This window comes from Ochotona princeps, chromosome 7, assembly GCF_030435755.1.
Source record: "Ochotona princeps isolate mOchPri1 chromosome 7, mOchPri1.hap1, whole genome shotgun sequence".
Lineage (NCBI taxonomy): Eukaryota > Metazoa > Chordata > Mammalia > Lagomorpha > Ochotonidae > Ochotona > Ochotona princeps.
This window is the reverse complement of record NC_080838.1, coordinates 17,673,161-17,695,054: the sequence shown is the minus strand read 5'-3', so window position 1 is coordinate 17,695,054 and position 21,894 is coordinate 17,673,161. Positions and strand designations below refer to the sequence as shown.

General features: G+C 45.0%; 1 protein-coding gene across 1 annotated transcript in view; it reads left to right on the top strand.

Moving 5' to 3' along the window:
- The first annotated feature begins 6,631 nt into the window (after positions 1 to 6,631).
- NAA15 (N-alpha-acetyltransferase 15, NatA auxiliary subunit) overlaps positions 6,632 to 21,894 on the top strand; it is an 86,649-nt gene continuing 71,386 nt past the window's right edge. The window contains exon 1 of the mRNA XM_058666837.1: positions 6,632 to 7,233. Within this exon, the coding sequence (XP_058522820.1) occupies positions 7,180 to 7,233 (54 nt within the window). The 5' untranslated portion in view covers positions 6,632 to 7,179. The remainder of the gene's footprint in view (positions 7,234 to 21,894) is intronic.

Below are 21,894 nucleotides of genomic sequence, written 5' to 3'. Positions count from 1 at the left end.
TGCTGATTCGTGTCCCAGCTGTTCCACTTCCCATCCAGCTCCCTGTCTGTTGCCTGGGAAAGCAGTAGAGCATGGTCCAAAGCCTTGGGATCCTGCACCTGCTTGGCAGACTCAAAGGAAGTTCCTGCCTTCTGGCTGTTGCAGCCATCTGGGGAGTGAACCTATGAACGGAAGATCTTTCTCTCTGCATCTCTTTCTCTCTGTATATCTGCTTGCCACCAAAAATTTAAAAATCTTGAGAAAGAAAGAAAGAAAGATAGATGGGAGAATGAAAGGAATGATGGAAGAAAGGAAGGAAGGAAGGAAGGAAAGAGAAAAAGAAAGAAAGAAAGAAAGAAAGGAAGGAAGGAAGGAAGGAAGGAAGGAAGGAAGGAAGGAAGAAGAAAGAAAGAAAGAAAGAAAGAAAGAAAGAAAGAAAGAAAGAAAGAAGAAAAAGATAGAAAGCAAGCCTAGTGCAGTAGTCTAGTGGCTAAAGTCCTTGCCTTGAACATGCCCGGGATCTCATGTGGGCACCGGTTCTAGTCCCGGCAGCCCCATTTCCCATCCAGCTCCCTGCTTCTGGCCTGGGAAAGCAATTGAGGACGGCCCAAAGCCTTGGGATCCTGCACCTTCGTGGGAGACCCGGAAGACGCTCCTGGCTCCTTGCTTCAGACCAGCTCAGCTTCAGCTGTTGTGGCCACTTTGGGGAATGAATCATTGGATGGAAGATCTTCCTCTCTGTCTCTCCTCCTCTCTATATCTGACTTTGCAATAAAAAGAAAAATAAACCTTTGAAAAGGAAAGAAAGAAAGAAAGAAAGAAAGAAAGAAAGAAAGAAAGAAAGAAAGGAAGAAAGATCTTGAGGTAACACGCTGGCAGAGGTGTGGGATTCAGCGTGAGGTCTTCTAGCCTGAAACCCAGGCCTGCTCCTAGTGCAGCAAACAAGCCCCAGGCTGCTGGAGGCCGGGAGCTGCAGGTCAAGGTTCCACTGCCAGGTGCAACGCACCATTCCTGCCCACCACTTTTGAGGCACATCACTTGTCCTCTTCCTAACTGGAACACAAAACCTATTGTATGGGGTCATAAGGAAGCTTAGAAGGTGCCTGGCGGTAGTTAATGATTTGGTTTTGCCTTTTAAAGACATTGTACTGGAGTTGGCCGTGTTCGCGCTCCTTGAGTTAAGTTACCTGCTGCTCTGCTTCTGATACAGTTCCCTGCTAAAGCGCCTGGGAAGACAGTGGAAGATGATCCACCAGGCACGTGGGCAAACTGGCTGGAGTTCCAGGCTCCTGGCTTTGGCCTGAAGTAGGTCCAGCCACTGTGGCCATTTAGAAAGGGAACCTACAGATGGAATTTCTCTCGTCTGGATTTTTGAACATTCAATTCTAGTTTGATATTTCTAGAGCCCATGTAAAAATAGAAATAGATAATATAATCAATTTAATCCTTTTAAATTATTCCTTTAAACCTGTGCCATATAGGTTAATTTTAAAAGCAAAATGAATGTTAGCAATTATTTTCCCTTTGTGTTTTCTTTAGTAATACATTTTTTTTAAAAAAAAAAAAGATTATTGACTAAAACAGAGGCTTTTTTAAAACCTACAAGTGTTGGCTTAATGCAGTGCTAACTTGTGAGTCACTTCATAGTTTGTAACCTAGTATGAGCCTTCTGTAGTCAAGCTCGTGTAAGCAAACCACCCAGTTGATGTGCTGAGTCAGTTGTTGGCGCTCAGTTTCTTGGCTTCATGTCCACTCAGCAGTTCCTCAGTGGCATATCCTTTCTCCCATCCCTTGGAAGCCTGTCCTGGCGAAGCTTCTGCTGGTGTTTCACATGTTGAAACAGAAGCCACGTTTAGTCAGAGTGCACAGAACCAGGCAGTGGAATACAAACTCCAAGACTGCTGTTGGCAAGGGCTGTTCTGTTGTTTTGCAGAGCTGTGGTCCCTGGGTGTATTTTGGGAACATGATGAAGTATACGCATATTTCTCCCAGCATGTTAGCGCTCATGGAACTCTACACTCAGAGCAGGCAGCTTCGGAGAAACTTCATCTTGAAAAGAATCCTGAGGAAGCAGTTTCAGCTGGGAGCTGAGAGCTACGCCATTTTGGCAGAAGTCGTTTCGCAGCATTCATTTATGCATAACCAGACCTTGAATGCTGAAATCTTACTCATCACTCAGGTGAAAAGAAAAGAGACTTAGCAACTAAAAGCAGAAGTTTTAGTTCAAAATTTAATGTTGGTAAAAGTGTACTCTTCACATCTCCCTGCGAGGCATAAAGAAAAACTAGAGTTGAAATAGTATAAAAGTATAATAGTATAATAGTATAAAAGTATAAAACTGCACATCTGTTTATGAACTTACGATGCATGGCAGCACCATGGGTCAGATTCAGAACCTGAAAGAAGAGTGTACCTGCTAATGTGTCTGCCAGTGTATAGTTTGGAAAAAAAAATCAGATGGGATCAGCATTCCAGCACAACAGTTTAAACCATCACCTGAAGCACTGGCCCTTCCGGTCCCACCTGTGATCCAGGTCCATGCAAAAGCAGAAGATGGAGGATAGCACAAGTCTTTGGGTCCCTGCACCCATGTGGGAGGCCTGGATGGAGTTCCAGGCTCCCAATTTCAGCCTGACCCAGCCCCAGCTGTTGCTGTCATTTGGGGATTGAAACACTCTATGGCTCTCTGCCTTTCAAATAAATAGATGATTTAAAACATATTAGAAATAATAGCAAAATGTTAACATTTGTTAAATCTGAGGGACAGATCCATAGATTTCTTTTGCTTCTAGAATTCAGATACTTTAGAAATGAAAAATGGCAGACTCATAAGAGAAATCTTGCATATGAAAATGCAGAAATTTCACATATCCCTTTTGTAGAGTTAAAAGTTTGCAAGGAAATTGTTTCTACACATCATAGGGAATCTGTTAGAAACTAGTTAAAAATTTTAAAAAGTTTCAATGTAAATGATTTTATTTAGGTGTATTACTAAATTTTTTGTGGAGGTACTTTGATCAAAGTGTCATCTAAGTACATGACACAAGGTGAATGAAGTCACCATTATCATCGTAGAATCACTTAGTTCTATAAGTTAACTTCCTGGAAGTATAGCTGTCATTCACAAGGTAACTCAAATCAACATGGATTCGCTGTGAAATAGTGCTGCCCAGAATGTGTATATATATATATATATATTTTAAAGATTTATTCATTTTATTACAGCCAGATATACACAGAGGAGGAGAGACAGAGAGGAAGATCTTCCATCCGATGTTTCACTCCCCAAGTGAGCTGCAACGGGCCGGTGCGTGCCGATCCGAAGCCAGGAACCTGGAACCTCTTCCGGGTCTCCCACGCGGGTGCAGGGTCCCAAAGCTTTGGGCCGTCCTCAACTGCTTTCCCAGGCCACAAGCAGGGAGCTGGATGGGGAGTGGAGCTGCCGGGATTAGAACCGGCACCCATATGGGATCCTGGGGCGTTCAAGGCGAGGACTTTAGCCGCTAGGCCATGCCGCCGGGCCCAGAATGTGTATATATTTTTAAAAAGATTTATTTTGTTTTTGTTTGAAAGGTAGAGTAATAGAGAGAAGAGACAAGGAAAGAGAGAGAGAGAGAGAGAGAGAGAGAGAGAGTTCTTTTACCCACTGATTAACTACACAGATGGCTGCTATGGCCAGAGCTAAGTTGATCCAAAGTCAGGAACCAGGAGCTTCCTCAGGGTCTCCCATGCTGGTGCAGGGGCTCAATCTTTGGGCTGTCCTCCTCTGCTTTCCTAGGTCATAAATAGGGAGCTGGATGGGAAGTGGAACAGGTAGGAAAGAAACCAACACCTGTCCTGGAGCCCCAGGTGATTTAGTCTACTAGACCATGGTGCTGACCCCGTATTTTGCTGAGTTCAGGATATCAAGTTGCTTTGCGGTCAGATTACTATCTTTAGGTATATTGCTTTTTTTTCTTACATTTTTTGTAGGTACATTTGAACTAGGAAATAAATGTTGAAGCAGACTAGTAGTCAGTGCAACTTAGAAAGTGTTATTTGTTATCAACCAGAAAGAAGGTAACATTTCCAGAGGCTACTGTTGGCTCATCTCATAGGGTACTCAGTTTCTAGACATGACTGTTTCAAAGTCCAGAAGTTATCTTCCCCTGGAGGGAAAAATAGAACAGTATTGATATGAGAAATTTAGAAAGCCATATTTAGAAATTTAGAAGTCATATTGCTGAAGGGTGTTTTGGATATGAAGCCAGAGATTTACCCAAGTAAATGACTAAGCTAAAATTATCACCTGTAGATGGACAACTCTTCTACATTTTAATAGTTCGGATACTTGAAAGACCTTTTAGGGGCAGTGAAATTTGCAGGTTATCACAAAGTAATAACTATTTAAAAGTGCAAGATTATGAACTACAGGTTTATATATATTGAAAGTTAATGTTAAAACATTGGCCATATTTCAAAACGACAATGATTTTTTTTGACAAATTATTCACTTTTATTGGAAAGGCAGTTACAGAGAGAAGAAACACAAGAGAAATCTGACATCTCTTGGTCATTTTCTAAACAGTTTCAGTGGCTGGAGCTGAACTGGTCTGAAGCCAGGAGATAAAAGCTGTTTCTGGGTCTCCCAGTGTGTGCAGGGTCCCATGGTCTTGGGCCATTCTCTGCTGCTTTCCCAGACTACAAGCAGGGAGCTGGATGGGAGTAGAGTAGCTGGACATGAACTGGCGCCATATGAGATGCCAGCGGCACAGGTAGAGGCTTAGCCTGCTACAACACTGTCCCGACCTCTGAAACATGTTTTTTTTTTTTTTTAATTTATTTTTATTGGAAAGTCAGAAATAGAGAGAGGAGGAGAGACAGAAGGGAAGATCTGTCCGATAATTCACTCCCCAAGCAACTGCAAAGCTCAGAGCTGTGCCTATCTGAAAGCAGGAGCCAGAAGCCTCTTTCAGGTCTCCCATGTGGGTACAGAGTCCCAAGGCTTTGGGCCATCCTCAACTGTTTTCCCAGACCACAAGCAGGGTACTGGATGGCAAGTAGGGCCGCCCATATTAGAACTGGCGCCCATATGGGATCCTGGTGCGTGCAAGGCAAGGACTTTAGCTGCTGGCTACCGCTCTGGGCCAGAGAACTGGTTTGTTTTTTAAGACCCATTGATTTTATTGGAAAAACAGGGTGACAGGGAGGGAGAAGAATGCACTGGTTCACTCCCTAAATGCCAGTAATAGCTGGGCCAGGAATGCCATTAGGATCTCCTGTGTCTGGGGAGGGACTCCAGAGCCTGAACTATCATGCACTGCCTCATGGGTGCAGGAGCAGCACGCTGCATGTGAAGCCTGTAGCTGAGACTCCACCTAGCGCTGCCCCATGCAAGGCGTCCATCACAAGCAGTGGCCAAACCCCTGGGCCATACATACCCACCCTGAAAAGCCAAGGCTCCATGTAAGGTTTTTCCTCTGGGAAACATTTTTTTTAAATTAATTACATTGCATTATGTGACACAGTTTTATAGGTACTGGGATTCCCCCCCACCCCTCCCCAAACCCTCCCCCTGTGGTGGATTCCTCCACCTTGTTGCATTACCACAGTTCAAGTTCAGTTGAGATTCTTTCATTGCAAGCATATACCTAGCAGAGACCAGCATCTTATTGTCCAGATAAGGGGAAACATTTTTTAAAATATTTGTTTATTTTTATTGGAAAGACAGATTCCCAATGAGAAGGAAAGACAGAAAGATTTCGCTGAAAGCAGGATCCAGGAGCTTCTTCCTGGTCTCCCACACAGGTGCAGGGTCTCAAGGCTTTGGGCTTTCCTCTGCTGCCTTCCCAAGCCACAGGGAGGGAGCTGGATGGGAAATGGAACAGCTGGGATATGAACTGATGTCCATATGGGATCCTGGTTCATGTGAGGCGAGGATTTAGGTGTTGAGCTATCGTGCCAGGACCTCTGGGAAACACCTTATTCAACTCATATCTTGCAGGGTCCGAGTGATTTGGAAATTGTACAATACCTATTGATACATTTAAAAGGGCGAACACCCACCACATAACTAGTGTTTCATGGTGCTTAGTCGCTACCTGAAGATTTCAGGATCTGCAGAGGGCATTGGAGACCAAATGTAAGCTGACTCATGTTGTGCCATCTTGGAAAAGTTCTGCTTGGTTGCCGATGAACAAAACGACATGTTGTGAAAGGGGGCCTGCTCAGTAGCTGGCGTGGCCCTGCAGTTATTCAGTGTCCTTGCCTGGAACTCTTTGCCTTCTGAGATGAGGATTTGTGGAGGTGAATGAAATCACAGTGTTAAGCACTTGCCACGGGAGCCAGTGACCCTGAATTCTCCCCTGCACCAAGGTGACTGTTAGCATAGGTCTGGTAAGACCACATTGCATGGTCACCGGATAAACGCACCCTCTCCGACCTTCAGGTGTTTTTTTGGGCAGTGCCAGGAAAGCACTTCTTTTCTGGATGAGGGCTTTCTCGGGCTCATGTCAGGCAATTTTCACTCAACTCTTGATACCCCGGCCACCCACGCTTATTTAATCGGCCAGCCTCTCCCACCCTTGGACAGAGTCGATTAAGCTCCTTCCCCTTCGGATCCGTTCACCAGTTCCCAGTGAGGTGAAGCCGTTTTCCTAGGTCCATCTCGGCCTCTGCTCCTCCATCAGGCATTTCCGTCTCTTGAATAACTACACCTGCCTTCTGGCACGTCCGGCTCACCCCGGGTTTATCCAATGAAGGAAAGCCTCTGGCAGCGAGGAGCTCAGGCCTTCCCGAGGGGGCCGCTCGGCCCCGCAGGCCCGCAGGCCGCCGGCTTTCCCGGCACGCTCCAGGACAGAGGAGGAGGGGAAAGAAGGTCACCGCGCCTGCGTGCTGGGAGGTGTGACCCGGGTGGGAAAGCCCTCCGCGTCCGCCATTTTGGCTGCCTCTGTCGGTCTGTTCAGTTACCACGTGAACCGCCGACGGAGACCCGTAAGGGGGGTGGGGGGGAGGCGGCGGCAGCGCCAAGTGAGAAAGGGGGAAAAAAAAGACCAGGAGCCCAAGGGGAGTGCTCGCATAGGGCGCTGCGGCGACACCCGAGGTCCGGTGGTGGCGACGGATCGGGGTCTCGGAGGCTGAGGCGGCCAGGGAACGGCAGCGGTCGGACAAACCGACTGACCCGGCCGGGTGGTGGCGGGAGCCGCGGGAGGAGCCGGAACGATGCCGGCCGTGAGCCTCCCGCCCAAGGAGAACGCGCTCTTCAAGAGAATCTTGGTGAGTGGGAGTCTGGGCGCAAGCCCCGGGTCGGATCTCGCCGCTGCCCGGGCCTGTCACTCCTAACCCGGCTCCCCCGAGCCGCCTCGGCCGGAGACCCCGCCTTCGGAGTTGGGCCGGACGCACTTCTGCGTTCTCCCCCCCACGGCCCCTCCGTGCGGCTCCCACTTCGGGGCCGCCACCCGAGCGGCCTCCCGCTCCCCGGCTCCGAGCCTCACGTTGCAGAGGCCCTGGTTCCGGACTAGGCCCCAACTTCGCCGGCTCCTAGACGGCCGGCTTTCAGCCTGCTCGGAGCGAGGGAAGAGGAGGCCCGGCCCGGAGGAGGGCGGCGGGCGGCGGGCGGCGGCCCGGGTGGTGTGGGAATCCTCCTGGCAGGCCGGGGTGGCACCCTTGGAAGGAACAGGTGGCGCGGATGCGGCGCGGCTCATTCATTGCCCGGGCGCGGCTATCCCTCCATCGTCCCTCCTCCCTCGCTCGTCCTCTCGGCTCCGGGATTCACCTGTCCCCGCCGGCTCGCGCGCCCGTGAATGGCCTGCGAGGGAAGGGGTGGAGGGAAGTTCTGGGATGCGAAGGAAGCTTCCCAGGCGGCCGCCTCCTGGTTAGTCCGTTGTGTATTTGAAGTCTGCAGCTCCTCGGCCTCTCGCGTTCCCTCCTTTCTGGAGTAGGGAGCGGACATTTATTTCTCGGCTTTTTTTTTCTCGGAGCGGGAAACACCCCATCACCCTCCTGGGGAGGTGGGGCTCGAGACGAGGGGGGCGGTCCGGTAGGAAGTGAGAAGTTGAGAATGCCTGGGTTGTGGGCTTTCTAAGACACAGACTTCGCTTGTGCTCTGAAGTACGTGAACAGTGATGCGAGAACTTAGCAGACAAAAGGGAGTGCAAGAAGGTTTAAGATGCGTGCTGCGGACGCCTGCTGAAACTTACTCATTCCCCACCTTTCAGATGTACACGGTTTGCAAATTTTTTAGAACCATAAATGCGTTGATATTTGTAGGGACTGTTTACATTGTAAAATATGCCTCACATTTTGGCGCTGTAGCGAATACATTGTAGCAAAAAAAATAGTTTTTTTTTGTTTTTGCATTTAGAATGTGGCTTGCCCTTTCAGGCAGACATTTCTTTTTGAAGGAATTGAGTATAATTGCCAAACTTCGGCTTTTAAAATTTGAGAGGTCTATATAATAGAAAAGAGTTAACTTTCTCTCCTACAATTACAACTTATTTCACTTGTTTGCAAAATAGTAGAACTCTGAGGTTACAGAATTTCTAGAGATTGACTTTTCATTCTTGTGGAAATGGTTTTGATTTTAGAAAACTATTGATATTGACTTGTCCATGTCCTGCAGATTTAGTTGGTTGTTTCTGAAAAACATTGGAAAGTCACATGTTACCCTGAAATCCTTATTAATGTTTCATTTTGCTTTAACTTGACAGTAAATAGGACCACAGGCATCGTTACAGGGGAATATTTTAAAAAGTTTTAAAAGACTAATTATATGTAGGTAGGACTACAATAGTTTTTGGATTGCAATATATTTTTAATCTCACCCGTTACAAAAGCTACACTGTTGAAATGAAAGGATAAGGAGTAGCATAAACACTTTACCAAAGATTAATATTTGAATTATTTTTATATTTGCTTTTCTCTCTCTTGAAGTAGTTACAAGGAGTTACAAACATACTTCATTCTTAAACAGTTAAGCAAGCATCTTTGAACAAAAAGGACGTTGTCCTGTAGTGATACCATTAATAATCATTCCTTAATATTACTGGATCTCAGCTTTTTTTCAACTATTAGCACTTTAAAAAAATTGTAAGATTTACTTGAAATGCAGAACAATAGAAGAGAGGGTAAGACTAAACCACGCATGTTTCCTGTCAGCTTGGCTTACTCCCCAAATGGCTGCAGCGACCAGGACTGGGCCAGGCCAAAGCCTGGGACTCCAGCTGGGTCTCCACGTGGGTGACAGGGGCCCAAGCACTTGGACTTCCATCTACCCAACTGCCTTCCAAGGAAGCTGAGCAGGAAGCAGAGCGGCTGAGACCAGAACCAGCATTCTGTTTGGGATTTGGGCATTGTGAGTGTTGCTTAACCCACTGAGCCACAGTGCCAGCTCCTAAAATCAGACTGTTTATTTTGAGGTAACTTTAGATTTACATGGTCTAAGAAGTATACAGAATGTATCATTATCCAAACATTGGTGCATTGTACCAGTTTTAAATCACAGTTCCCCAATTTGACTTGTTCTCAGTTGCCTGTGTTTTTGTTCAGTTTGGTGTTACTGCGCATAGATGTAACTACAGTTAAAGCAACACAAAGGATGCCTCTGTTGCCCTTTTAGAATCACAGCCACCTACCCTGCACCCATCCTGTCCTCCTGCAGCCTTCAATAATCACTGCTAGCCTGTCCTCTGTATGTTTTGTCTTTTTAGGAATGTTTACTAAGAATCTTGCAGCATGCAACTTTTTGGAATTGGCTTTTTTATATGCAGCAAAATTCTTTTGAAATTCAGGTTCTTGGCTGAATTACTGATTTGTTCCTTTTTTAAATCTGAGTGAATCTTGATGATAGGGATGTACTATAATTTGTTTAACCATTCATAAAATGGTGAATTTTGATTAAGCAGCGAATGTTTTCTTCAGTGGTCGTGGCAGTGGCACAGGAACTGTTAAGGATTTGCTGTGCTGAGATGTATGCATAATCTCTGTCTTTGTAACTCTGCCTTTCAAATAAATAAGTAAACCTTTTTAAAAATTAACAAAAGATATAGGCAAAATAAATGTAAAATTACTAAATGAAGGAAAAGGAAGAGATTTAAGCATAGTGCCCTTATTTTAGGAATGAAGAAAATAGCTTTTTAAAATTGCTTCTAATTTCCTTAGCTTTAATGAATTGACTTTTTTTTTAAATTGTTGATTTGTTTATTTGAAAGGCAAAGTAACAGAGCGAGAGAAGGAGAGAAAGAAAGGAAGAGGTTGATTTTTCACCCACTGGTCATTGTTCAAGTGCCCACAACAGTTATGATTGGGCCTGGCCAAAGTCAAGAGCCAGGAAGCCCATCTGGGTCTGTGTCACAGTTGGAAGGGACTCAGATGCTTGAGCCTGCTCCTGCTGCTTCTCGGGCGCCTTAGCAAGGAGCTGGAATGGAAATGGAGTACTTGGGTCCCAGACTGGCGTTCTGTTATGAAGGATGCAGGCATATGAAGCCACAGCTTAATCTCATTTTTTTTAATTGGAAAGACAGGTATACAGAGAGGAGGAGAGACAGAGAGGAAAATCTTCTGCCCATTGATTCACTCCTTAAGCGGCCACAAGGGCCTCGGCTGAGCCAGGCTGAAGAAGCCAGGAGCCCGGAGCCTCTTTGGGGTTTCCCATGTGGGTGCAGGGTCCCAAAGCTTTGGGCCGTCCTCGACTGCTTTCCCAGGCCACAAGCAGGGAGCTGGATGGGAAGCAGGGCCACTGAGATTCGAACCGGCGTCCATATGAGATCCTGGTGCATTCAAGGCAAGGACCTCAGCCTCTGGGATGTTGCACCAGGCGTGACAACATCTCATGTTAAGCTGCTTCTCCTGCCCACCCAATAGAGGAAAAGTTGGACATACTCCAAAGCTTTGTAATCAAATGTTGTGCTAGGTTTGTGGCTATTGTTAAGTTATCTGGCACCTGACTTTATTAGTTGTGCCAGACTTTATTTTTATTTGACAGGCAGGCTTTATAGAGATGAGAGAAGAGAAAAGGAGAGAAAGTTCTTCCATCTGCTGGTTCACTTCACAGATGGCTACAAGGGCCAGAGCTGAGCTTATCCAAACCCTCTGAGCCTCCTGTGTGGGTGCAAGGACCCAAGGACCTGAGCCATCCTCCACTGCTTTCCCAGATCATAATCGGGGAGCCAGATCAGAAATGGAGCAGACAGGATTCAACTGGCACTCAGACGGCATGCTGGCATTGAAGGCAGAGGATTTGTCTGTTATGCCACCATGCAAGGCCCACCATACTTGGTTGTAATAAACTTAAATGAAGTTAGCTTAGCTTTTTTTTTTTTGAAAGATTTATTTATTTTTCTTAGAAAGGTAGATTGGGGCCCGGCGGCGTGGCCTAGCGGCTAAAGTCCTCGCCTTGAAAGCCCCGGGATCCCATATGGGTGCTGGTTCTAATCCCAGAAGCTCCACTTCCGATCCAGCTCCCTGCTTGTGGCCTGGGAAAGCAGTCAAGGACGGCCCAATGCATTGGGACCCTGCACCCGCGTGGGAGACCCGGAGGAGGTTCCTGGTTCCCGGCTTCTGATCGGCGCGCACCGGCCCGTTGTGGCTCACTTGGGGAGTGAATCATCGGATGGAAGATCTTCCTCTCTGTCTCTCCTCCTCTCTGTATATCTGACTTTGTAATAAACTGAATAAATCTTTAAAAAAAAAAAAGAAAGGTAGATTGATAGAGGGGAAACAGAGAGAATAAGATCATCTTCTGCTGGTTCATTCTCCAAGTGATCACAGTCGCTGGAGCTGAGCTGATCTGAAGCCAGGAACCAGGAGCCTCTCCTGGTCTCCCACACCTTCAGGGTTCCAAGGCTTTGGGCCATCCTCGAGTGCTTTCCTAGGCCACACGCAGGAAGCTGGATGGGAAGTGGAGCAGTTGGGACATGAAGCAGTGCCCATGCGAGATCCTGGTGCAAGTGCTGCTAGACAAGGATTTACTAAAAAATTTGAAAACTTAATTTGAAAGTAATGAAATGTGTTTGCCTTAATTTCTTATTATAAACCTGGTTTCCATGTTCGCAAAACTTTAGTTTCTGCACTGTTAATTGCCTGATTTAGTTTAGTTTAGTTTGTTTATTACTGACTAGCATTGGTGGAATGTTTATGTTTTCTGTCTAGAGAAAGGGGAGGATGAATCAGTGCGATACGTGAATGTTTAAAGAAGCATTATTTTTGTTTTTCAGGGCTTTTTTTTTGTGGTGGGTTAGGGCAAAGAGCATTTCACACTGTTTTTACTTATTTGGGTCAAAAATGTCCGAAAATTGTGGGCTTTGCTATTCTTGATGCCACAGTTTGAGAGTGTTACTAGAGTTTTCATACCACTCTTAGGATAAGGGTGAGAAAAGTGAGGTTGCTAGAAGAGCAGAACCTACACTTTTTTTACATTTTAGCCTACTTGGAAAAGTTTGCTGAGCCCTGATTGATGTTTTCTAATCAAGTATTGCTAGGCATGGCTGCTGCTGCTGCTGCTGCTTCTGCTTCCTCCCTCTTTGTTTTCCTCCTGTGCTTTTTTTTTTTTTTTTTTTTTTTTCTGTTGCAAACAGATAAGTTTATTTGCGAAGGGACCAGGTGAGCAGGGAAGGGAGAGGAAGGGGAAAGCACCTCCGAAAAGCTGGGAGGTGGGGTGCCTCTCGAAAGGGGAGGGAGAGAGAGACACCATTCCCTCTGTGTTAATGTGGGTAATAAAAAACTAGGATAAGAATACTTGTATGCCATTAATACTGTATGCCATTACTGCAAGTTTGGGCTTAGCCTGGATGCTTTTATGTTGGAACAAGCTTAATGAACAGACTTTTCCATAAGTATTTAGAGAAGTTAACCTTGCAGTGTGATAATATCTGTGACTTAAATTTAGGGGCTGCCATTGTGGGGCAGCAAGTTGAGCTGCTTCTCAGGCCCCCTACATCCTCTGTTGGAGTGCCAGAGTTCTAGCCTTGCTTCTGATTAAGCATCTTATTTATTTGCTTTCTGAGAAACAGCACATAACCAGCTGGAGTTCTTGGTTCCTGGCTTCTGCTGCTTGCTTCACACTCTTGGGGGGCACATTTGGGTAGCCAGTCAGCAGGTGGAAGAGCTGCCTTTCAACTAACAACAACAACAACCCCCTCCCTTTTTTTGTTAGTATTTTTTTTTTTTTTATTGTAAAGTCAGATATACAGAGAGGAGAGACAGAGAGGAAGATTTTCCATCTGTTGATTGACTCTCCAAGTGGCTACAGCGGCTGGAGCTGAGCTGATCCAAAACCAGGAGCCCGGAGCCTCTTCCTGGTCTCCCACACGGGTGCAGGGTATCCTTTACTGCTTTCCCAGGCTACAAGCAGGGAGCTGGATGGGAAGCGGGCTACCAGGACATGAACCAGCACCCATGTAGGTGCATATAAGGCAAGGACTTTAGCTGCTAGGCTACTGCGATGGGCCCAACGCAAACCGTTTAAACTCAAACGTGAGGGTCTATTGTAGTGGCTCATTTGGCTGATCCTTTGCCTTCAAGAGCCGGAATCCCATGTGTGCACTGGTTCATGTCCTGACTACTCCACTCCCCACAACTCCCTGCCTGGGCAAGCAGTTGAGGACCGTCCAAAGCTTTAAGACCTTGCACCCGTGTGGGAGACCCAGAAGAAGCTGTTGCCCTCTGGCTCCTGAACACTTGGTCCAACTCCCACCATCGCAGCTGCTTGGAAAGTGAACCAGTGGATGGAAGATCTTTCTGTATCTCCTTCTGTCTGTAAATCTGACTTTCCCATAAACACAAGTCTTAAAAAAATTTAAACATGAATGTTGGGTGGTTATCATTTCAGAATTGGTTCATTTTTGAAGTTATTCTCAATTTTTTAAGGTGGAGTCTGAGATAATAATTCTCAAGACTGATAATTATGTTCAACAGACAATGTTAGAGTCAGAAATCAAACTTTTTTGAGGGCTCTTAAAATTACAGTTGTCTCGTGTTTTAGTTATTTTTGAGAGAGGTGAAGTGTTAAAAAGAGTACCTTCCTTGTTAGGCAAATGAATGGTAATTTCAGCGGGTTGCACAAATTACTTCATATGATTTATTGCCTTTGGAAGCAGTGCTGGTTTTGTAGCTTGATAGTACTTTGGTGGATAGTACTTTGGTTAGCTTTAGTTTCTGATGAAATTCAGATTAGGAATTGTTAATCAACAGTTTTCCATTTGCATGGAAAAGGTTAACTATTATAGATTACATTTCTGTGTAGCAGTTCCAGCTTCCCAATAGTATATGGACAGTAACTTTGTAATAATTGATTTTAATATGTTTTTCTTTGTACTGCAGTCATTTAGAGTATAGAAGAAAAAAAACCAGCTGGAAACAAAGTTTTGCATGTCTTTTAGTCCCTTTCTGTACATGCTGGTTAAATGTTTAAGCTAAAAAAAGTATGCCAGAAGATGAAATGTTTTTTTGCTATACTCTTGAAAAAATCACAGAGTAATTTTTTTTCTTTCTTTTAGATTTATTTATGTTTATTGGAAAGTTAGATATACAGAGGAGGAGAGACAGCAAGATCTTGTTTGTTGATTCACTCCCCAAGCAGCTACAATGGCTGGAGCCGAGCTGATCTGAAGCCAGGATCCAGGAGCTTCTTCTAGGTCTCCCACATGTGTGCAGGGTCCCAAGACTTTGGGCCGTCCTCGACTGCTTTCCCAGGCCACAAGCAGGGAGCTGGATGGGAAGTGGAGCTGCCGGGATTAAAACTGGCATCCAAATGGGATCCTGGGTCGTGCAAGGTGAGGACTTTAGCCAATAGGCTACCGTGCCGGACCCACAGAGTAGTTTCTTTTTTTTTTTTTTTTTAAAAGATTTATAATTATTGGAAAGCCGGATATACAGACAAGTGAGCCGCAACGGGCTGGTGCGTGCCTATCTGAAGCCGGGAACCTGGAACCTCCTCCGGGTCTCCCACGCGGGTGCAGGGTCCCAAAGCTTTGGGCCGTCCTCGACTGCTTTCTCAGGCCACAAGCAGGGAGCTGGATGGGAAGTGGGGCTGCCGGGATTAGAACCGGTGCCCATATGGGATCCCGGGGCGTTCAAGGCGAGGACTTCAGCCGCTAGGCCACGCCGCTGGGCCCAGAGTAGTTTCTTAAAATGTGTGTAAAGTGTCCTGACAAAACTTTTAGATGATGTGGTTTTGTTTGTTTTTCTTTTAAATATTTGTTGTAAATCTTTTTTGGAATCAGGAAAAGCATGAATGAACAAATAAAAATATATTTTCCTTTTAAATTGAGAATGCACAGAAGCCAGAAATTTTTTTTAGTGTTTTTATTTTTATTTGGGACGCAGATTTACAGAGTGGAGGAGAGACAGAGGTTTTTCATCTGCTGATTCATTCCCCAAAAGGCTGCAGTGGCCTGGAGCTGAGCCAATCTGAAGGCAGAAGCCAGGGGCTTTTCTGGGTCTCCTGTGTGGGTATAGGCACCCAAGGATTTTGCCATCCTGTGCTGCTTTCCCAGGCTATTAGTATGGAACTGGATTGGAAGTGGAGGAACTGGGACTAGAACCGGTGCCTATATGGGATGTCAGCGCTTGCAGGTGGGCTATTATGACACCTGCAAACATTGACATCCCATATAGTGATTTTCTGGGTCAAGAGAAAAGGTTAGAAATTGTTTATACAGGGCCTGGCGCCTATTGGCTAAAGTCCTCACCTTGAACGAGCCGGGATCCCATATGGGGTCCGGTTCTAGTCCTGGCAGCTCCACTTCCCATCCAGCTCTCTGCTTGTGGCCTGGGAAAGCACTCTAGGATGGTCCAAAGCCTTGGGACCCTGCACCCACATGGGAGACCCAGAAAGAAGTTCCTGGCTCCTGCCTCCGGATTGGCTTTGGATTGGCGCAGCACCAGCCGTTGCGCTCACTTGGGGAGTGAATCATCGGACGGAAGATTTTCCTCTCTTGCTCTCCTCCTCTCTGTATATCTGACTTTGTAATAAAAATAAATAAATCTTTACAAAAAGTTGTTTGTACAGATTAGGCAGTAGAGTATTCTAATAAAATAGTGATCATTTTTCATTAGTGGTAAACAGTATATTTTCAGAAAAAGTAAGCAAAAGCTTAATAGAGTACTGCATATATATATATATATTTGAAAATGTACGTATTTTTTATTGGAAAGGCAGATTTACAGAGAGAAGGAAAGACAAGAGGATTTTCTGTATGTGCTTTACTTCCCAGTTGACTGCAGTGCTAGAGCTGAACCGATCTGGAACCAGGAGTTTCTTTCGAGTATCCCACATGGATGTAGGGTCCAAGGCTTTGGCCCATTCTTTTCTACTTTCCCAGGCCACAAGCAGGGAGCTGGATGGGAAGCAGGGCCTCTGGGATAGGAACTGGTGCCTGTACCGGATCCCAGCACATGCAAGGTGAGGACTTTAGCCACTGGGCTACCGCGCTGGGCCCTGAATGTAAGGTTTTATGTCTGTAGATATTTCAAACTTACAATCATTCTGGGTCATTATTTAAGTTCATACTAACTAGTTAATTGATGTGTAGTGGGTAAAGCCACTGCTTGCATTGTCAGCATCTCATAATTGAGTGCTGCTCTGTTTCTAATTCGGCTCCCTGATAATGCACCTGCAAAGATGCAGAAGATGGCTCAGGTGCTTGGAGCCTTTCCTCCCTCAGGGAAGACCCAGATGGATTCCTGGATTCCAGATGCCCCTAACGCCAGCTGTTGTTGCCATTTAGGGAGTGAACCAACAGATGGAAGATCTTTTTGACTGTTACTCTGTATTGTGAATAAAGAAAATAGATCTTGAAACGAAACCGAACAGAACAGCAACACTGTTTAGAAACAGACATGGTGCTTTGGGTGATTGATGACTGCAGAACTGTGATGGATGAACTTTGCATCAGCTAAAGACCTCACTGCTTGGTGTGTGTTCTTACTGACAGCCTTAAGTATGACCTCTTCGTGTATTAGAGCATAAATTTGAACCTAAAAAGCCTAGTAACATAAAGGATTATATACAAAGAACTGTTCACAGTTTTCTCCTCTAGATAGCTGCACGGCTTGCTTCTCTTTCGTGTAGGACTGTGTTAGGTGCCCCTGATTGATACATAGGTCTTCATTGTGCTTTCCTTCTTTGTTTTTCTTCAGTGTTTTAAATTCTCGTTTGTAGTACATTTACTTGGATTTTTATTACATATCTTCCACAATTACAATGTAAGCTTTTTTTTTTAAATTTGGGACTTTGTTGCCTTAATTGTTTATTGATTAAAATGCTCTGTGATTTTTCATGTGTATTGTTACAACAGATGAAGGTTAAAATGATGATTGTAGGGCAGAAAGGAAAGATCTTTGGATTATGTGTTTGCATAAATATTTTTTGGGCCTTGGCATTGTAGAGTACAGTATTATATGAGGTAATTGCAGGATATTGGTCAGAGCCTGCATTATCGTGTAAAACCTTGCAAGTTTCATTTATGAATGAATCATAGTATTGCCTCATCACAAGAGCATAATAAGAGGAAAATTTCTTGCTGCCTTTTTTTTTTTTTGATTGTTTTAGCCCTGAAGGAAAAATGGTATGAGGATTAGAGTTGTGAGGAACTGGCCAACGTACAGCCTCTGTAGAAAGGCTCAGTGGTGGGTTGTTCAATTAAACTCAACCACTACTTCTGATACAAAGTTGAAAATGACTGCATATGATATATTGTTAAACTGGAATATAAACCATAAGAAAGAAAAAATTAAGTTGTTATTGCATTATGACTATTTGAGAAGGCTCAAAACTCAAGTTGAATTAAAGTTTGGAAAGATATTTTGGGAAGTTGATTGGAAGAGAGTACCCATCACCTCACCCACCAGCCAGTCTGGCTAGTCAGACATCCGCATTGATCTCTGAGTACAACTTTGCTCTATTTACAGGCAGTATCTCTGAAGAGAGAAAAATTTAGATTCTTAGTGAAAAATGGTTTTGAAAAGAATATCAGTTGCTAGTTCTGATGGTAGGAAGAGCAAAATAAAGAGATTTAAAGGATGATAGTTCTTAGTATAAATAATAGGGTATGGAGGAAATTTTATCCTATGGTTGTATTCTTGAGTTTTGGGAATTTCCCTGGCATGTCAGCTGTGCAGTTAAACATCTAAGCTGTTTTCTGCTGCATACTTTAAAAACTTGTGTTGAAGTTGTAACTCAAATAAAAAAAAACTAGTCTTAACTTGATGCATGTTGGTTTTTTTCCCACCAGGGTAACATATAAATTATGTTGTTTGCTAGTTCATATTTCGATTTCTTAAAAGCAATTAGTGATTTTTTTAAAAAAACTGTTTAACAGTGAAATAAAAGTTGCAGTGCAGAAGTAAATGGAGGGGTCAGTGCAGGTGCTGAGGTTAAGCCAATGCTTGCAGCCCCACCTGCTTCACTTCTGGTCCAACTCTCTGCTAAGGTACCTGGTAAGGTAACAGAGCATTGCCCAAGAGCTTGGGCCCCTGCATGCACGTGCGAGACCTGGATGAAGTCTCTGGCTCCTGGCTCCTGGCTCTAGCCTGGGACAGCCCTGACTGTTGTGCCATTTTGGCAGTGAACCAACAAATAGAATCTCTCTCTGTCTCTCTCTTTTTGTTTCTCCTTCTCTATAACTCTGACATTGAAATATATATATATATACACACACCAATATAAATTTTAAAAATTAAATAAGTGAAGGGGCCGGTGTTTTTCTCTAGTTCACTGAGGTTTTCTTTGATTAGTACAATATGTATATTTTCAGTTGTGATAATTGAAATTTCTGTAAGACTTCATGGGAAACTATAGTTTTTTTAAACAGTAATTTTTTTTTTAAGGTTTATTTTATTTTCTTTACATGGTCAGATATACAGAGGAGGAGAGACAGAGAGGAAGATCTTCTGTCTGATGATTAACTCCCCAAGTGAGCCGCAGTGGCTGATGCTGTGCCAATCCGAAGCCGGGAACCTGGAACTTCTTCTAGGTCTCCCTTGTGGGTGCAGGGTCCCAAGGCTTTGGGCCGTCCTCGACTGCTTTCCCAGCCCACAGGCAGGGAGCTGGATGGGAAGTAGAGCTGCTGAGATTAGAACCGGCGCCCATATGGGATCCTGGTGCGTTCAAGGCGAGGACTTTAGCTGTTAGGCCACAGTGTCAGACCCCTAATTATCTGTTTTGAACCAGGTTTTATACTAGGCAAAATTTATGTTGGCTGATAAAACAATTGAAACACTTCTTTAAGGGAATTAGAATAATCATAGCCAATATTTGTAATTAGACCCTTGATAGTATACTTATATATATACTTATATAATACTGCTTTATTAGGAAATAAAAGTTCCTGAAAATCATTGCTATGTGGAAAGTCATGCAATTAAGGTTTCAGGGCTTGGGGCTAGCACTGTGGCTCAACAAGCTATTCCCGCTTGCGTGTATGGGTGCTGATTTGTGTCCTGGCTGCTCACTTCACATCCAGCTCCCTGCTTAAAGGCCTAGGAAAGCAGCAGAGGATGGGCAAAGTCTTTTTTTTTTTTTTTTAAAGGATTTATTCATGTTATTACAGCCAGATTTACACAGAGGAGGAGAGACAGAGAGGAAGATCTTCCGTCCGATGATTCACTCCCCAAGTGAGCCGCAACAGCCAGTGCTGCGCCAATCTGAAGCCGGGAACCTGGAACCTCTTCTGGGTCTCCCATACGGGTGCAGGGTCCCAATGCATTGGGCCGTCCTTGACTGCTTTCCCAGACCACAAGCAGGGAGCTGGATGGGAAGTGGAGCTGCCGGGATTAGAACCTGGCGCCCATATGGGATCCCGGGGCTTTCAAGGCGAGGACTTTAGCCACTAGGCCATGCCACCGGGCCCTGGGCAAAGTCTTAGACCCTATATCAGTGGATGTCCTTGTGAAAGACCCAGTATCCTGACTTTGGAATCAGCTCAGCTCCAGCCATTGTGACCGCTTGGGGAATGAACCAGCTGATGGACGATCTTTGTCTCTCCTTCTCTCTGGAAATCTGTCTTCAATAAAAATAAATAAATCTTAAAAAAAAAAAGGAAAAAACTCAGGGTCTATAGGAAGAATGGAGCAAGGCACACTTAAAAGTGCTTTTGATGATTAAAAACAAATCACTTTAAAAATGGTAGCATAGTTCTATCACGTGATCAATAGTTGTGAAATACATTTAACTATAGTGTAATCTGCAAGTGGACATCTGAAGGAATGCAGTTTAAATTGTTTTGAAGTGGTGGAAGGAAGGTTGTGTAAAATCTGAAAGGTGGAACATCACGTGTGTGTGTGGGGTGCATCACAGCACAGGTGAATTGAGGTAACTAGTGGGTGCTGTGGATCTCTGCTGATCCTGTTTTCCAGTGTTTCTTGCAAATGGACTTTGGTGTTCAGAGCTTTCCCTAATGTATCAGTTGTGTTGTTGAAAATATGTGTTTTCAAAAATAAGCATTGTTGCAGATTTTTTGTACTGACTTGTGTTGTAGAAATCATGGAGCCTCCTTGGGGCCCTCTTCACTCTGGAGTGGACTGTTTACTAAGCCAGAGCGCTGACCTTCTTACATTTCTGTAGTTTTAGTTCTTGAGATAGTGTCACATTATTTGCTGTCCAGTTTCCACTACCACCAAATGACCAAGAAGAATTGCTGTCTTTTAACTTTTTCTTTGTTATGGAATAATTTTTTTTTAAATTTTTTTTTTTTTAAGATTTTATTATTATTGGAAAGCCGGATATACAGAGAGGAGGAGAGACAGAGAGGAAGATCCTCCATCCGATGTTTCACTCCCCAAGTGAGCCGCAACGGGCCGATGCGCGCCGATCCGAAGCCGGGAACCAGGAACCTCCTCCAGGTCTCCCACGCGGGTGCAGGGTCCCAATGCATTGGGCCATCCTCAACTGCTTTCCCAGGCCACAAGCAGGGAGCTGGATGGGAAGTGGAGTCGCCGGGACCAGAACCGGCGCCCACATGGGATCCCGGGGCATTCAAGGCGAGGAGGACTTTAGCCGCTAGGCCACGCCGCCGGGCCCATGGAATAATTTTTTTAAGGGCTTATTATTTATTTAAAAACAGAGTTATAGATGGAGATTCAGAGCCAGCAAGATCTTCTGTTTGGGGGTTCACTTCCCAGATGGCCTCAATGGCTAGAATTGGGCCGGATGCTGGGACTCCCATCTGGATGGTCACATTGGTAAAAGGGGCCCAAGTACTTGGACTATGCCCCTTTACTTTCCCAGGGGCATTAGCCAGGAGCTGAATTGGAAGTAGAACAGGACTAGAAAAGGTGCTCGCATTGCAGATGGTGACTTAACCCACTGCTGTACTGTTGATGCCTGTTAGGGACACTTGATACTCATGCTGCAGGTTGTGGTAGAGAGTCTGGGTGTGAATCCCAGTTCTCCTTTTTTTAGTAGTTGTCAGGGGGTAGGGCACACTCTTTTATGACTTGGTGGGGGTGGGAGGGAAGGCACTTGGCATAACCAAGTTACAGCCTGGGATACCAGCACCTGTATTGGCTTCTCAGCTTTTGATCTAGCTCCCTACTCGTGGGTATCCTAGAAAGCAGTGAATGATGGGTCCGTACTACTCCAATATGGGCTCCTACTGGCTTCAACTTGACTTGGCATTGGCTGTTCTGAGCAGTTAGAATGAACCAGGGAATGGAAGATGACTATTCTTTTTTTTTTCTTTTCTCCTCCTCCCCCCAAATAAAATGAAATAAATTACAATTAGAAGACCCAGTTGGGGTCCCAGCGCCATAGCCCAGTGGCTAAAGTCCTCGCCTTGCATATACTGGGATCCCATATGGCCACTGGTTCGTATCCTGGTTGTTCCACTTCCCATCCAGCTCTGTGCTTGTGGCCTGGGAAAGCACTTGAGGATTGCCCAAAGCCTTGGGACCCTGCACCCATGTGGGAGACCCGAAAGAGTCTCCTGGCTCCTGGCTCCT